The 18,373-nt window shown below is 44.9% G+C and overlaps 1 protein-coding gene and 1 pseudogene across 1 annotated transcript; both read left to right on the plus strand.

Moving 5' to 3' along the window:
* Positions 1-9,295: 9,295 nt before the first annotated feature.
* LOC136534868 (uncharacterized) lies at positions 9,296-10,215 on the plus strand (annotated as a pseudogene).
* A 4,139-nt stretch (positions 10,216-14,354) lies between these two features.
* LOC136534870 (lysM domain-containing GPI-anchored protein LYP4-like) lies at positions 14,355-17,445 on the plus strand. The gene is made up of 5 exons (XM_066527232.1): positions 14,355-15,262; positions 15,875-15,992; positions 16,091-16,255; positions 16,353-16,384; positions 16,520-17,445. Exons 1-5 carry the CDS (start codon positions 14,587-14,589, stop codon positions 16,753-16,755), a joined length of 1,227 nt encoding a protein of 408 aa, XP_066383329.1. The 5' UTR covers positions 14,355-14,586; the 3' UTR covers positions 16,756-17,445.
* Positions 17,446-18,373: the final 928 nt, after the last annotated feature.

Here is an 18,373-nt window from a genome sequence, read left to right on the forward strand (position 1 = left end):
TGGTCTTGCCTGTGGGAAAGAACTTTGCTAGGAAGCCAGTGGAGCAGTTATCCCATGTAGTATTTCTATCTTTATTGGTGTAGAACCATTGCTTTGCCTTCCCCAAGAGTGAGAATGGGAAGAGACGAAGTAATATGGAATCTTGGGTTACTTCTTTGATGGTGAAAGTGCTACAGATCTCTAGGAAATGTTGGAGATGTGCACTCACGTCTTCATGTGCCTTTCCACAAAACTAGTTTGCTTTCACCATGTTGATGAGAGCTGACTTGAGCTCGAATCCATTATCTCCAGCATTGACTGTCGGTCTAGTACGAATGTTGGTCGTAGTTGGAGCAGAGAATTCACAGAGATTCCTGTTAGCCATGGCTTCAAATTCTGGTGTTAAGCTTTGCCTTATATGGTTGTCTTCCGACTTTAAAGCTAACACTTTCTTGAGTTTAGCTCTAGTCCTTCTGATTAATGCTTCTGGATCTTCAGCGTAGTTTGTCGGAAGGTCAAAACCGGTCATACATTACCCTACATAAGATACACAAGTAGACAAAATAAAGGGTAAGCCTATTTGAGCAGAGGTCAATGGTTATCTCAATTGCATCAATAAGTATAAGTTTATCAATACTTTCTTTTCCTAGCTACCTTCTCCAGCAACAGTGCCAAAAATGCTTGTTGGTATTTATAAATGTGCCACTTATTTTAAGTAGCCACCTATTATAAACCTATATCTCCTAGTGATGATGCCAGAGATGCTTGTCTGTACTACACAGAATTACTACTAGAATAATACTAAGTAGTTCTTTATCATTTTATATGACTAGAAGTATATAAGTATATAAATGAAAAGAATCTGTAAGCGCACAGATAATAAACCATTGTAGCACTTTACCCGAGAGTATTCTAGGTATCATTTTTTATATTTTTACCACATAGAAAGTCTAGCATGGACATGTATTGATAGCTTATACTATTGAAGGAGAAGTAAACCATAACCAATATTCTACTCTTAACACGGGTAAGTCATAGGATAAGATATATATATATATATAAATATATATATAAGTATTGATTAATGATAAATCACTTAGAGTACTCCTTTCTATGGTATTAGCATGGTTAGGTAGAATATTAGAGAAATAATTTCTAAGTCATTCTTAATTACAAGTCAAAGCATACATTAATTAGTGCAATTATACCTAGTAATCATTGCTAAGATCATCGTCATATCTACACATAAGGAATATTACTAAGGAAGATTAAGAACAGAGCTTGCCCTTCCTTCGTAACCGAACCCTACGTGCGCCTATATTCGGGGAGTGGACTACAAAGGACTCAACGGGAGTGTCACATCCGCGATCTACTACATGACCTAGAATATAGGGTGTATCCGTAGGTAAGCAACGTATAAGAACCACGCTTACACAATGTTGACCACCCACCCATGGTACCTTAGAGTGAGCGCTATATGAACTTATGCATGAACATGATGATAATCTAACTATACTAAGCATATAATCAAAGTAGACGATGAACATTGTAACGAAGAATATGAATAAGATGAATACTAATATTGTCATAACAATTGTAACTAGCATATAAAAGTAGTGGAGATATAAAAGAGAGAGGGGTACAAAGATTATACCAAACCATGCTCTTAACACGATCGGGAATCCAACCGAAGCTGCTTGCCTCCCTCTAGACCTAGCCTAGCTAGCTATGCCCTAGAATATAGTGGAGCTCTGAGGATGATTAGGGTTTCTATCTTCTCAAATGACTTATGTAATATCTCAGGGGGTGACAGGGGCTGGTATATATAGGTCGGAGCGTCCAACGTTAGACATTAGATCAAACCAACTTAAAGGATGGTGTAGATGCAACCTAGGAGGCGGTGGAGAACCAACATAAGAACGGGGGCTGACAGGTGGGCCCGAGGGGCCAAGCGGCCCCACCTGGTGGCGTCCTGCCCTTCGCTTCGGTGTGAAGTCCTCTCGAGTCTTCTGAAACCTTCTAGTGTCCGTTTCACTGTGGATAAGCGCAATTAAATCTGACACCTTGGTCCACCTTGACAATTTTCTGGATAAACCCTGCAGAAAATACAGATTCACCAAAACTTATGGAATTTGTTAGTTTAAACCCCTAAACCTTCATTGTTGATTATATTTATGCCCTTATGTATGTTATATTGATGGTTTATAATGGTTTTTAACTACTGTCAACAAAGTGCCACTAGATGGAATCACTCAAGCAAATGCACTTGGAATCACTCAATCTCACTTTGGATTAGCAATCAAGCAAGAGAGATGAGTGGGAGGGAGTATGCTCAGCTCAAAGGGATGTGAAATGTGTAAAAGTGCCAAGAGAGACACCCTAGAGCCGGTCAACACATATATATACACCTCCCTCAAAGCCCCTAGCCGTTGGGCAAATCACTCAGCATTTTTGCGTCGACCGGACGCGCTGCTCGAGAGCACCGGACGCGTTCGGTGCATGGATCTCCGCCACGTGTCACTGAGATTCAACCTCGTCTGCCAAATTGCAACGGTCGCAAATTGATAATGGTCAATTAATGTTCGACTGGACGCGCTCCTTCAACGACCGAACGCACCACAGGGGACCGTCCGATCGGTGTCCAGACAGGACCCAAGAGGGTTAGCACGCGACCAGACGCGTCTGATCACACGCAATCGGACGCGCAGCCACATCCGCTACTACGCTGCACTGCTCGGCCTTCTCCCACATGACTTTTGGTGCACGACCGGACGCGGGAACAATGTCCACGTCGCGTTCAGTCGTAGGAATTCGCCAGAGTCCGATCACGGCTCAAAAGCACCCTGAGAGGCCTCGAGAGCACCGAGACCTGACCGAACACGTCCGATCAGTGATGATCAGACGCTCTTCAGTGTCCGGTCGCTCTGCGCCAACTAGGATACATCTAGGGTCAAGCACCGGACGCGTTCGGTCATCCCAAGGCCAGTGTTCGGTCACTGTTTGAGTAACCCCTTCTCTTCCTTTCTCTTCACCCTTGCTTCCATGTGTCAACACCAAAGTATCACACCACTTGTGCACGTGTGTTAGCATTTTCTAAAGTATTTTTCAAGGGTTTAGTTAGCTCACATTAGGTTCCTAATGCATATGATCAAATGAATGGACCTAGTGGCACTTAATAACCGTTTTAACTTCATTTTTCCCTCTTAATAGTATGGCTATCAATCATAAATGACTCACATCCTCTATGGTGTCTTGAGTCCAAACAAAAAATGGCTCCTATCATTATACATTTGTCTTGATCCCATTTTTGTTTTTCTCTTTCTTCTTTTCCAAATGAGGAGCACTTGATCACCATCATCACATGTCCATTTCCATCACACCATGGACTTCATCATCTTGCTCCATCACTAGTACTCGGACCACCTTATCTAATTTACCACTTAGATCAAAGGTTAGTCCTAAGGTTTCATCAATTATCCAAAACCAAACTAGGGACTTTCAAGTGTGCCATCCAACCCAGGACACCGCCCTTCAAGAACCCCTGCCCTAACTTGCATTGGTAGCTCCCCTTCATCACTTCAAGAACCCCAGCCCTTGTGCTACCCCTTTTGAAGCTTCTTCATTCTCTTCTCGCCTCTCCTCCATCTCATAGCTCCATGCCTCCATCCATGGCGCCTAGCTTTTCTTTTATCTCCTGGTGAGCCCAGCACTGCAGCTAGTCTTGTGTTTCTCTGGAGAGCAGCGTACCATAAGTTGAAGGTTAGGTTAAGGGGGTCGTTGTCTGGTTCAAGGTCACCACAGCAGGCAAAGCCCATTTTGCTTAGCATGCAGCAAGCAGCATGGGTGTATCTAGCGGTGATCTCGGACCAGGCTTCAATCCCTTTAACTAGCATCTGCATATACTTTCTCTAATAAGCTGTTCAAGCAATTTGCCTCTGGGTAAGCCATCTGTTCGTTGTAGGTTTTGTTTCCATTTCATTAATTGTTAGAGAAACACCAAGAGTTTATTGAGTAGCTGGATTTGCCAGACAAGTTTTCCGCTTTCATCTTTTAGTATATACAATGGTATCCGAAGGACATATAACAACAATATGCATGTACGCTTGTGAACTTCTGGCGGCTGGCTCTGAACGAGTTTATGAATCATTGTCATGCAAGCACCGTACCTCAGTGTTTGCATTCCCCTGCCTTTTTGCATACCGCATTTGAATATGAAGTAGTGCATTTTTCTTCTTGCATTGGAAGAGAGCATATACACAATCGAACAGAGAATGCATGTCTTCTAATAACGCACGTAATCACATTTTTATTCTTTTCAAAATGCATATAGCGCATTGCCACTCTAGAATAACGGGATTTGAATTGAAGAGCGAAATTGAAGCTCCATGCCAATCGCCATTGTTACCGTGCATTTGTCTTCCAGCTATACTGATCCGCATTTGTCTTCCAGCTCTATGCTTATCCAAGGTTGGTAAATTTGTATCGTCTCATGTTGTAAACAAGATGAGAATATATTAATACATACATGATACATGCACGCATTGTTCGCAATTAAAGGAAATAAGGACATGTTCGGTTCCGAGACACAGGCGTCTTAGTTTGGACGTCTGAGGCTATGATCGATGTTTGGGAGCAAAAGCTGCCCGGCAGGCTCTGAACCAAACAACATCTAAATATCTATATGATTCACTTGCCTGTCGCTCTTAGTATCGATCGAGATTACGCACTATAGAACTAAAGTATATACATATGTGTGCATGTGCATGTGCTGGGAAAAAAATCATGTATAACTATAACTATGTTTTGATGATTTCATCTACAGTACACGTTGGCTTTACTGACGTACGGCATTTCATGACAATGGCAAAGCAGTCAAGCACATGACGTGCTTCGACATTGACCGTTCCATACATGTAGTGTTGGTTTATTGAACGGACAGTGGAGTGATGTATATGTCTGTCCTTGCTCGATGATGAAAATGGTTGCAATAGATATGTATCGTACTGCTCCTCCGATATTTACATGGTCCTCTCTCTCTATATAGAATAATTACTTTGGAGAAAAAAGTTACTTATAGTTTGCAAAAAATGGAGAATATAATAAAGCTCTGCCATTCATTAAAAAAAGAGAGTTCTTACCCGGTTCATAGATCTCTGTCGAGTTCGAACCTAGCCTCACTGCTAGAATCGAACTCAATAGAGGGTAATCGATAGTGATAGGTTGTTGGATCAAGGCTAGACACAACAGTAATACGATGAGGGTCACTGCCGGGTCAAGCCTCTACCCGTCATTAACCTTTATTTTTCAATTTTTTGTTGATATATTTTATTATTACATTTAAATATAGTTTATTATCTAATATTTTACATTTGATGTTATTAATGCACCACATATATCTTACTGCCAACAAGATGATACTACAATTATAACAAGTTCAAATATCCACCACATGATTCAATAATGTGTATATTACAGTTAAGTCACTTCGAACTAAAACAATAGTGTTTGTACAATTACACTATGCCTACAAATAAAAGGTTGAACTTTCCATCCTCTACAACTACCTCGTCTATGATGAAGCCGGCTAGTTGGTCGTGCAATTCTATCATCTTTAGACTACCAGCTCATCTTTAGACTACCAGCTCACGGATGTGAAGCTCTACATGCTGTCATTGAGGCAAAAGGCATTGAGTCCTTGTTTAGTTCGCGAAAAGTTTTTCCAAAAAATGCTACAGTATCCATCACATCGAATCTTGCGATACGTACATAGAACATTAAATGTAGACGAAAAAAACTAATTGCACAGTTTGGTTGGAAATTGCGAGACGAACGTTTTGAGTCTAATTAGTCCATGATTGAACACTAATTGTCAAATAAAAACGAAAGTGCTACAGTAGCCAAATTTTTAACTTTTCGTGAACTAAACACGGGCTGAAATACACAAGTATTACCTGAAACAGTAGTGTGTTTTCTTCAATTAATAAATGCACATACACTACCCAGAACAGCGCATCACTGCCGGTTCAAAAACCTCATCACTACCGGTTTTTTTTTACTGGCAGTACGAAAGCAGCGGTAATGAGGTTTCCAGGAAACTCAAAAAAGGGTTTAAAAAATAGCAATTTTTTTAATACTACGAGAGATTTCACTGGGCAGCCACACGTGCACGCTGTCGCTAGTGGCAAGTCACTCGATTTTTCGCGCGAAAAACACACGCTTCGTGACCGGGAGCGCTCAAACCCACGACCTTAGGCTTCGCGCGTTCGTCCCATAACCACTCCACTTGTAATTAACACTTGTGTCTATTTAGGATATTTGTTCTACCCATTTTATATTCATCTAGTTTTGAAATTAGTATTTGGGACGATATTAATTAATCTGCAAATACATGACTAAATATTGTGACAATTATTTTGGCACTAGGATTCCTTCAAACCATAAGCCGTGCATTACGAAGTTGAAGTTCTAGTGAGGTTTACCCTTTCAATATGAATTTTGTTTCCATTAGAGCTCATAGAAAAAATTATGATTTTTTAAGATGCTATGCATAAAAAAAAGATCTCGCCAATTAAATTATGTCATTCAAATTGGTGAAATCTATATCTTGGATATTTTAGTTGGTGTGAGAAGTATATTTCTGCAATGCAAAAAATATATTCAAACAATTAATTTTGCATAAAGTGAATTAAAAAGTATAAAAAAATCATCGTTTCAAACAAATAGACGAGCCTCAGCAGGTCGCCAAGTCCACCAACATGCACATCTGGATCCTGTGGGTTGTTTGATAAGGAATTCGTTTAGATAATAGAAAAGTTCTGACATCAATCCTCTTCGAAAAAGAGGCAACAATCCATAATTAAGACATTCAAACAAGTAGACGAGCCTCAGCAGGTCGCCAAGTCCACCAACATGCACATCTGGATCCTCTGTGGGTTGTTTAGATAATAGAAAAGTTCTGACATCAATCCTCTTCGAAAAAGAGGCAACAACCCATAATTAAGACAAATATATTCAATTTTAAATGCTTACAACGGTTTCACATTACTATTGTAATGGAAAAAAAAACTCCATGGCTCAAGACTTTAAGATTCAAGGCCCTGTTCGGCAGGACTTATTGTTGTTGCGGTTGATTTATAGAGCTGATTTGTTGTGAGAGAAAAACACGGTTCCCATGACTAAAAAGTAGGGCTGATTCTGGCTGATAAACTCAAGCGAACAGGGCCTTGACACGTCCTATCATCCATGAGCTGCAATAGAGTCTAGAACTAGGGTTAGTTTTCCGGTGACATATACTAAACATTGCATCATTTCTTACAAGCCAAATTGCCCAACAAATAGTTACAACCCACATTAATAACATTACATTATGTTTGTGGCCTTCAACTTCGACCAACTGTCGAATAGATCGATGATTTGAGGCGACTTGATTCCAAACACAATGTAAACTGCAAGCCAAATGAATCGGTAATACTGGCCCTGTTCGGCAGGACTTATTGCTGCCGCGGCTGATTTGTAGGACTGATTTATTGTGAGATAAAAATACTTTTCCCATGGCTAAAAAGTAGAGCTGATTCTGGTTGATAAGCTCAAGCGAACAGGGCCACTAGCATTCAAAAAATAAATGCTAGATCATTTTATTTTTATTACAAAAACAACGTACTTTACTACCATTCAATTTCCTCCTGGCTAGATTCTTTAGTGATAGTCGCTTCCTTTTGAAATACCCAATGGGTTATTTATTTTTTAGGTAACCCTTATGCCGTTCTTGATTAGATGATGATGTTTAGACTTAACCGTGAAAGATTTAGTTTAATATGTTTTACTCTAATAACTAGGCAATTCCATTCAGGTAACTTGTTTCCCATTAATGCCCGCCTAAAGAATGCTTAAGTGGATTTAAACTAAACACGCCATTGTTGCTTGCTGTCATAGTTCGTATGTTTGCCAATGATTCGTGTGTTTGAACTTGTTCCGTGTGAAAAAACTGTCATAATTCAAAAAGAAAAAAAAAGGAATCGCTGTGCCTTTTACACTCGTTCGTTTCATGCTTATCATATACATATCACATATCATCGGGAACGCTCATAGGATAGCCATTCATCGGGAATTGCTTACCGATGTGGTTGCCTGCTTGGTGGAGCTGGAATAGCCATTCATTTGAAGTTTAAACACCCCAATTCCTGAAAACAATATGATTTTTTAAACGAGGAAAGATCATGCTAGTTTGTCATAAAGAATTCTTGAATATCTCGCAATTTTGGGCAAAGGCGCTGCTGGGTTAGCATGTGCTACGTATACAATACTCCTTCGGTTCATTTATCTCCTTCGTCTAAGCAATTTTTTTTCCCAAAAATCTCCTTCGTATTACTTTGGGATCACGCGCTCGCCTTGTCCCCATGCGGCCACGACTCCTCGTACTCGTTGCGCCTTCGATGTTGTGACCGTTTGCCCGTCGCCTTAAATACGTCTCTGTTCCATCCGTTATGACTCCATCCATCGCTCAGCACCGATACATCGCTGCGCACGTCTGGTGATCGTTCTTCACCATCGCGCCTCCTTCATCCTGTTCTTCACGATCAGGCCTCCTTCGTCGACTGCAATGGAGCGCCAGGGTCTCGTGCGTGGCGTGAACTGGGCGCCAGACTCCTGTGATGAATCCGACGAATCTTCCACGAGCAAGGTGCATTTTGTTATGGATTCTTAGGCCGGCGAATCTGAAGTGCCTGACTCTCAAGAAATCTTTGCCGATGTTGATGAAATTGAGGCTGCCCATGCCGATGTTGATGAAATTGAAGCTGCCCATGCCCTACGATGTATGGCATCTACTGATGTTACGGTTGAGTTACGTAAAGCCCATGGGCCATGGGTTTTCCTTGGTCTATGCGTACAGGGCTTAAACGCAGGAGATAAATGAAGCATTAAGTCCACTTTTGGCCCCTCAACTCTCATGTCGGTCTAATTTTGACCCCCAAGTACAAAACCGTCTGGTCCAGGCAGTGGAACTTTCAAACCCGTTCAGTTTTAGCCCCTCGATGCGGTTGGGGCGGTTTGCGCTGACGTGTGCCTAGTTTTGACTCACCACGCTGGCATTGACGACCACGTAGGACGGCCGCAGACGTCAAAACATGAGCCGGCCCGCTCAGCTCTGTCTCTCCCTCTCAGTTCCTCTCCCCCGAACCCTAGATGTCGCCGCTACCTCCATCGCCGCCGCCGCCTCCATCGCCGTAGCCGCTACCGCATCCTCTCCTCCGGTGCCTCCATGTCCGCAGTCTCCCCTCCACCTAGGAGTCCTCCATCACCGCCTTCGCAGTCATATATGGCAACCTCAAGCAGATCCAATCGAAGTTTGGGGACCCAAGAATCGCGATGGCATCACCATGGCGATTCCCATGGCAATTTGTCCTCACCCATCCTCTATCGTGAAGGACCACTAGAGTATACCCCAGTAGTGCTATGCAAATGTGGTGAAAAAGCTGCTAGGTTCATATCTTGGAGTGATTTGAACCCAGGATTGCGGTATCTGAAGTGTGCACGGGCTCGTGTAAGTTGTTGTCTTCATGATTCATAGTCTTTAGATGCATCAGTGATTGAGTGTGTTTCTGATTTATTGGTTATTGGTTTGTTTCATAGGATGGTGGTTGCAACTTTTATAGTTGGGTGGATCCGCCAAACAGTAGTTTCAAGAAGCAACTTCTGCTTGATTTGCGAGATGCAGTGAAGTACTAGAAGCATGCAACTGGAGTAGCTGAACAGAGTTTGAAAGATGCAAGAATGGAGACTGCAAGACTCTTGGAAGGTGCAACAAGGGAGAATCAAAGGTTGCAGATTCAGCTGGAAGGCACAACAAGGGAAAATCAAAGACTACAGCTTGAGCTAGAAGGTGCTGTCAGGTACAATGAAGACAGAGGGGCCATGTTTGTTGTAGCCAGGAGAGATGTGGCCATTATGCAAGCTGAATTGCAGTTGGGAGCTGAATCTAGAGTTGAGTTAGAGGTGGGGATAGGGACATTGGAGAAGGAGAGGAAGTTCTTGTTTGGTGCTATATTTGTGTGTGTAGGATTAGTGGCTGCTTCCTGGATGACTTGGATCATGTAAGTCAATGTGGTGTTAGCCTTGGTGTACTTGTAATTGTAGTTGTAGTTAGTAGGATCCATGTTGGTACTGGAAACATGTTGGTACTATTATGGGTTGTGTATCAGCTTAATGCATGAGCATAATGCTCTAGACCATGTATGAGTCAGGTTAATGCTCATATCCTAATGTTTTAGTGAAATGTTTCAGTTGTATGAATCCTTTTATATGTGCATGTCATTCAGTTGGTGATTAACACATAATAAACAGGATTACAGATCATAACAGGATGGGATTCCTAACAGGATGTCATTCAGTTCAGGTTCAGTGATTAATAGGATATCATTCAGTGATTAACACATAATAAATACAAACACATAACATCAAGTTCATTACAATAGTTTAGGTTGCACACACACAGACTCATGAAATTTGACACATACATGAAGTTCCAGATATCATAGATAACACACAGACACAGATATGGGCTCAAGGATTTGGGCCTGTCAGTAGTAAGGTAGAAGGAGTGGCTCCCTTGTGATCAGCTGCACTTGGTCTTCCTTCCTCTGGATAAATCTGCTTGGGTGGTCCTATAGCTGACACAAAAACCTTGGAGGTAGATGCACCTAAAACTTGGAGTACAGTGCTTTCCAGACATCCCTGGTATAGTGGCCTCTAGGGTGACCTTAGCCCGAGCCCCTTCCTTCAGCATTGTCTTCACTCTTGCTGATGACTTCATAGCTTTTTGCCCATCCTACAAGACAAAGGAACTATGTAACTAAGACAAAGAAAGTATATTACTATTAAGGATGACCACATGGAATAAGTAGTTAAACTTACATTGCGGTCAACAGATGACTGAGAGCAATGTCTTTTGCTACTAGTAGTAGTAGATGAAGGGCATGACTTCCTTTTTGAAGTTGTTCCTCTACTAGACTGTGATGCACCACCACTTCCTCTAGCAGACTGTGATGCACCACCACTTCCTCTAGCAGACTGTGATGCACCACCACTTCCTTTAGCAGACTATGATACACCACCCCTTGCATTACTAGAACCTATCCTCCTGCTACAAGTTGTCCTGTTGTGTCTAATCCCTTTACATGCTCTACACCTTATAGTTGTTCCTTTCTTAGATAGCTTACCCTTAGGTGGCTTCTTCTTCTCCCCATCTTGCATTTTCCTCTCCTTCTTTGGTCTTCTAGGCATCCTTACATACCTCAGGGGCAATGGCTTTTCTCTATTTGATACTGGATAGAAGGCCTTGCCTTCCACTGGTTGCAGGCAGTGTGCATATGTCTTGTTGTACTCCTCAACAGAATAACACTTGGCTATGAATTCTTCTAAAGGCCTAGATGCATAGTAGATGCAGGAAATAGCATGAGGGCAGGGCAAACCTGACAACTACCAGAACCTACAGGAGCAAGTTCTCTCATCCAAATTCATAGTGAATCTGTGATCCCAATAGGTTACTTCATAGCAATTGTTGCCATTGCTAATAGCATGGCAGAACCCACTAGCTGTGACATATGTCATCAGCTTCTTGTAGGTATTTGGACAAATGAGACTTGTCCATCTTTCTGCCTTGTTCCTATTCTTATGGATTCTTACCATAACTTAGCGCCTTATACCTTCAAGCATACTTATGATTGGAAGGAACCTTGCTTTTAGAATCCAGTGGTTGAAGCACTCACACATGTTATTGTCCATAGAATCACAGAATAACCCAATTTTGAACCATGCTCTACTCCTATGCTCAAGATCAGTTCTCAAAATAGCATCAGCCCCATGTGGTGTCTCATCCCTTAGCTTGTTCATGTTGTAGTTGAATAGATTCATTGATGAAGACTTTGCACATCTCCAAAAAAGCTTCTGATACTTCTTGTTAGTGAACTTCTTCCTCCAATTAGCATAGATATGCCTAGCACACATCCTATGCTCCACCTTAGGTGTCCACTTGTTTACAACATTGATGAGCCCCTTCTGTTGATCAGAAATGAATACCCAGCCATCACCATCACCAAACTGTAGGTCAGTGCTCAGCAAAGATAAGAAAAAGTCATAGGACTCCTTTGTCTCCCTCTCTACAATTGCCCATGCTATTGGGTACATTTGATTGTTAGCATCTCTACTTAGTGCACAAAGCAGTTCTCCATTGGTTAATCCCTTAAAAACAACCATCTAGTCCAATAACCTTCCTGCAACCAGCAAGGAACCCCTTCTTGCATGCATCAAAGCAAACATAAAACCTCATGAACATGGGTTCAAGTTCTTCAGTGTCAAGCTTCACTACTATTGTACTCCTAGGATTGCTTCTCAGCAGTTCAAGCTGGTAGTCAAACACCAGAGCATACTCCCCCTTGGTTGCATCATACATCATTTGCATCACAATTGATTTGTCTCTCTTAATCTTTGAAATACTGACATCTACAAACATTTCCTCCTAAATTGTTTCTCTCATACTCTCAACTAACTAGTGTGGGTTAGCCAATATCAACTTCTCATATTTATCTGCCATTCTCCTTGATGTCACTAAAGAGTCGTCTCTCCTTGGTGGGCATGTGTGCACATCTTTACATGTGGCTATAAGCCAACTACTTGCCCTTGATGTCTTTGACAGATGCAAAACCCAAGGGCACTTTGGCCATGAACAAACTGATCTACACTTTGTGCTCTCATTCTTCACAAACTTAATCACCTTCCTTTCTGCCAGCCCATACTTGATGACAGCCTCCCTGAATGTTGACTTATCACTAAAAGTCATCCCAATAGTGAATACTGGCACTGCAGCATTTGGCATCAAACTTGGGGGATTTCTTCTCCTTCCTAACCAACTCTCCATTAGATGTTTCATCTTATGAATCATACTCTTCATCAGTATCCATAGCATGGGAATCACAACCATCATCTTCATTAGCACATTCCACATTGAATTCATGCCTTTCCTCATCAACCACCCAACATGCCTCCAGCTTTCAATTTTTTCTTTAACTCCTTTAGCTCAACTCTAATCTGGATTACCTCCTCATCCTCTCCACTGCTCTCATCATCACTAGGCAAGTAATCTTGGTCACTAGAATCATCCATATCTGAACCATGTTCCTTCTGTATAGGAGCCTCTTTATGAACAGACACTTCTTCTTGCATAACCAACTTCTGTACAGGAGCCTCTTTCTCTCTAACCTAATGCAAATACTTAGTAGCACCTATTAAGTCCTTCTTCACTTGTTCTGGTGATGACATGTTCATTATAGCCAAATCCTCAACCACCACATTGTCTTCATGAGGTGTTTTCATCCCAGTACATTCACTGTCTGCTCTTTCACTCTCTATTTTAGCATCTTCCTCCCAGTCACTACACTAGTCCTCCCCATCCTCTTCCTCCTCATTCTCCATGCCATCAGCTTTCACTTCAATAAGCTCAACAAATACATTTGCAACCCCTCCATTAGTAACACATTCAGATATGTCCAAACAAGCCTTGTCATCTACCAAAACTCTGAGCCCATTCAGTAAATCCTTGCCAGGGAACAACCAATAGAGAAGAACATGCTCTGAAGCATTGTAGTGGTCTTTAAGATGTCCAATTACTTCAGGCAAAGATATTTTGTCACGCTCGATGAATGACATCTCCTCATTTCCACCTAGATAATGAAGCTTCTTCCCATCATTGAAAAACTCGCCACCAAAGTGAAATCGAACACAAAGAAATTCCAAAGGGTCCATTCCTACAACAGATAGTAGAGTCTTAGGACTACGGATCCGAGGTAACAAACCTAAGAGTACTTTCATCCCTACATCCAGAAATGCAGACGGATTCAATCGTACCTGAGCGTGTTCATTTCAATCCTCCAAGCCCATACGACTACAAAGGCGGCGGGGGAGGGGAGATTGCGGACGTGGAGGCACCAGATGAGAGGATGTGGTAGCGGCTACGGCGATGGAGGCAGCGGCGGCGTCTAGGGTTCGGGGGAGAGGAACTGAGAGGGAGAGACAGAGCGGAGCGGACCGGCTCGTGTGTTGACGCCCGCGGCCGTCCTACGTGGCGAGTCAAAACCAGACACACGTCAGCGCAAACCGCCTCAACCGCGCCGAGGGACTAAAACTGAACGGGTTTGAAAGTTTCAGTGCCTGGATCAGACGATTTTGTACTTAAGGGTCAAAATTAAACCGACATAAGAGTTATGGGTCAAAAGTAGACTATCCATAAATGAACGGAGATCTGGATTACTGTAAACTCCTTAGTCCGTACACTCTGCTCCGCTAGTAATCCAGATCCTGCCGCACTGCACCAGACTGGCAATCGCAGAGGATCAGATCCTGCTCCTGCGCGGACACACCAAAGCCCGGCCAAGCCAAGATCCAACGCCCGCACGCATTCCCAGCATCTGCCACACAGAGCTCGCGGTCTCCAGCCCCGCTCTCCACTCTCGCCAGCCGCCGCCGGACGAATCACCGATCATCCCTGAGGCAGCGCCAGCGTCCGTCCGGTCGCCGCTCACTGACTCAGGCGACCCGCACCTGACAGCCGTCGTCATGCGGGCAGCAGCGGCGTCCCTACGACTACTACCCCACCTCCTCCTCCTCCTCGTCCTGCTGCTGTCCGCCGTGCCCAATGCCTTGTCCAAGTCGACGCTCGAGTCCTGTGCCTCCTCCACCGCCTGCCCGGCGCTGCTCTCCTACACGCTCTACGCGGACCTGAAGCTGGCCGAGCTCGCCGCGCTGTTCGCCGCCGACCCGCTGGCCATCCTGGCTGCCAACGCCATCGACTTCGCGGTCCCGGATCCGGCGGACCGCATCCTCCCGGCAGGTCTCCCGCTGCGCGTGCCGGTGCCGTGCGCCTGCTCCGACGGCATCCGCAAGGCCACCTCCGTCCGGTACGTGGCCCGGGCCGGGGACACGCTGGCGTCCGTCGCCGGCACCGTCTACGGCGGGCTCACCACGCCCGACTGGATCCGCGACTCCAACGGCATGCTCGAGGACGCCGCCCTCGACGCCGGGACCACGCTGTTCGTGCCGCTGCACTGCGCCTGCTTCGGCGGCGTCGACAGCGGCGCCCCCGCGGTGTACCTGACGTACGTGGTGGCGGAGGGCGACACCGTGCCGGCCATCGCGCGGAGGTTCCGCACCACGGGCAACGACCTCATGAGCGTCAACGACATGGCCACCGCCGACGTCGCCGCCGGGGACATCATCGTCGTGCCGCTGCCAGGTGAGCTTTCTTGGATCTGGTTTTTGGCATTGCTTGGGCTGGACCGTTGCTCGGCCTGAGATGTACCCTGCTCTGTCACTCACAGTCTCTCACTCCCGTGCGTGGTCGGTTGGTTAGATCGGACGCATGCGACAAATTTGGTTGGTAAAAGTTGCTCGCGTAGCAGTGCCAGCCAGTACTACCAGTAGCTGTCTAGCTCATCACTTATATTATTACCTGAAGTAGCAAGCAGAATTCACGCCGTTATCGCTGGTTTTTGCAGTTGAAGTGTCGCTTGATCGCGTAACATTTCTGCGGTAGTTCAGTAAAAGCCAGGCTGGCCGTGCAGTTTTTATACGGAGTATTTGGCAAGGGCCCGTGAATGTTTTTCTTTGCACGTGAAAAGGGGATGGAAAGGGGTGAAGCATGCAACACGAGCACGGCGCATTTCACGATTAAGAATGTGCCTAGTAGTACCGCTGCGCCAAAAGCGTTGAGTTGGTGCTCTGTTTGGAACACTTCAAATATTGTCCAGTAGCAACATAGTGCGCTCCATGTGTGTGCCGTGTCGCTTCATCATCATTTGATACTTTTGCTGACACGCTTAGTGCTCTTCTTCATCTACTGTTTCAGCATGCGCCTCGTCGTTCCCCGCGTTCACGTCGGACGCCGGCCTGGCCGTGACCAACGGGACATACGCGATCACCGCCAACCGCTGCGTCCAGTGCAGCTGCGGCCCTGGCAACCTGGAGTAGGCGCCGTCTCCTTGCCTTTCTCTGCTCTGCACCCTCAGCTACGCCTTCCGTCTCGTGGTGTTTCTGACTCTGCCGCCGCCGTTGCTCGTTGCAGCTTGTTCTGCGTGCCGGCGCCGCTGGCGGACTCGACGTGCTCCAGCATGCAGTGCAGCAACAGCAGCATGATGCTCGGCAACTTCACACTACAGATGACCAGCGCCGGCTGCAGCGTCACCTCCTGCACCTACGGCGGATACGTCAACGGGACCATCCTCGCCACGTGAGCATAGTCCCGACCCAAATCAATTCACCTCGCGTTCTTCATTTGAGGGGGAAAAAGAACTTCTTCACCAACAATCTTTCTTTGCATCTCGCAGGTTAATCACGTCACTGAAACCCCAGTGCCCAGGTCATTCCTCTTGCCACTGTTGTTTACCCTCAAACCATGGTCATTGGCCTCCATCGTGCACACAAACACAAAGCGAAATAGTGTGTACAACTGCTCGTCTTTGTTTTTTAAAAAAACATCGTGTCATTCGTGCAGGCCCGCACCAGTTCCCTCCGCTGATGCCGCCGCCGACGTCGTCGTTCTTCGAGACGTACCTCGGCCCGTCACCGACGCCGATGGCATCTGAAGGCGGCATTGGCCCGCAGGTGGCTGGCATGGCGCCGACAAGCAGCCCGCCGGTGAGTTCAGGCAGTCCTCCGATGGCAGGTTCACACGGCAGTGATCGTCTTGCACTGGTCGCTCTTTGCCTCGTCGCCAGTCTGCTGTGGTAGATGGACTGTGAGAGAATAATCGAGCAGCACTTATCGGAAGCGAATTCTTTTGTGCAGGAGCAGTCGACCATTTTTCTGCGCGGCGCAGCATGCAAATTCTTTTTTGTTCTTCATTCGATTTGTCGTCCATGTAATATCGCGAACTCATGCCAATATGGAGCATTTATCTAGGAGGGTCGGTGACAATAATGGTCCCGTTCGCTTCGCTGAAAAAACAAGTTGAAACACTGTTCTAGCTGATTTGTTACGAGAGAAAAATACTAGCTAAAAAAAAGTTAAAAAGTACAGATTATAAGAGAAACGAACGAGGCCAATGTTCATGTCAAGTGAAGCGGGATTGTGTGGGAGCTATTAGTGTAGGAAGGACGAGACGAGATGAGATAGTGTTGTCTCTGTTTTTCAAATCAGATCGTTCCTTACATGGAGTCATTTTTTTTTTTGCGAGGGATGATTTGGCTTGCCCGACTTGGTGAACAAAAAAGTTTGAAAGCACAAGAACTGAAGCAGCGAGCAAGCCAACCAAACGTCGTTGTGCTTGCCCAGTCAGGCTAGGCAAGGGCTAACAAAGGATCCAAACGTCCCCTATGATACATGGGATGGATGACATTTGTCTACACCATTAGGGCCTGTTTGGAATGTGTGATTTTTTTTTTCATTCTTGCGTTTTTTCTGTGAAATTGAACTGATTCCTGTGAAATTCCTGTACGATTCCTGTGAAATTCCTGCGTTTCAAACAGGCCCTTAGATGGCATCAGTAGCGAGACCCACCCATCAGTCTCCCATGTACAGCTCCCTCTCGTTTCCTATCGCATTTCTCATTTCTTGAGTTGACAGAGCTCGAGCTCCAGGCTGCCCCGTGCCGCCTGCCCGTGTCATGCACCGGGCTTGCGCCACCACCTAGCTCGCGCCACTCCCACCGTGCGTCCGCGGGCCACGGCTTGCCCGTCCTGATCGCACGAGATGGACACCGCAGACTCAATTAGGGATATGGAGGAGCCATAACACTGTGAGCTCATCAGCCATGGCCCATGGAGGGGAGCATCGGCGACGCTATGTGCTCAGTTGCCGAGCTCACCTGCATGTGAGACGCATCACGAATGAGTAACGATGTCCAAAGGGGACGAACCCGCTTGATTCCACGGGTATGAGGGTATTCTGGATCTGAGGGAAACATTTCTCAATTTGCTTTCAATCATAGATGTGCTTACAAGTTACGATCAGCCGTGCTTATTTAGAAAAATGAAGAAGACAAACAAATTGAAAAAAAGATTGTTATATAACGATTGAATCGAGTAGGTTCTGGCTCTATAAGCCCAATTTAGATTTTGAGGCCATCCCTGTTGACCCCTTTAACCTTGATTTTGTACTAGGTAGCGTGTACGGGATAATTAATAATTTATATTAAAAACATACGGAATCGTACGATAAAATAACAATACTGTTAAATTAAATATCAATATTAAAGTGACTATTTAAAGTACTTGGATACACTTGTTCCGCTGAAGCTTTCATTGAAATGTTTAGACACGAACAGTGTCTGATCACCGATGTCCCTCACCCTGGACCACTCCGGCGTACGGTCGTGGAGATTGCACTTGTAGATCAGCGCTGCTGTAGG

Source organism: Miscanthus floridulus, unplaced genomic scaffold (genome assembly GCF_019320115.1).
Source record: "Miscanthus floridulus cultivar M001 unplaced genomic scaffold, ASM1932011v1 os_2356_4, whole genome shotgun sequence".
Classification (NCBI taxonomy): domain Eukaryota; kingdom Viridiplantae; phylum Streptophyta; class Magnoliopsida; order Poales; family Poaceae; genus Miscanthus; species Miscanthus floridulus.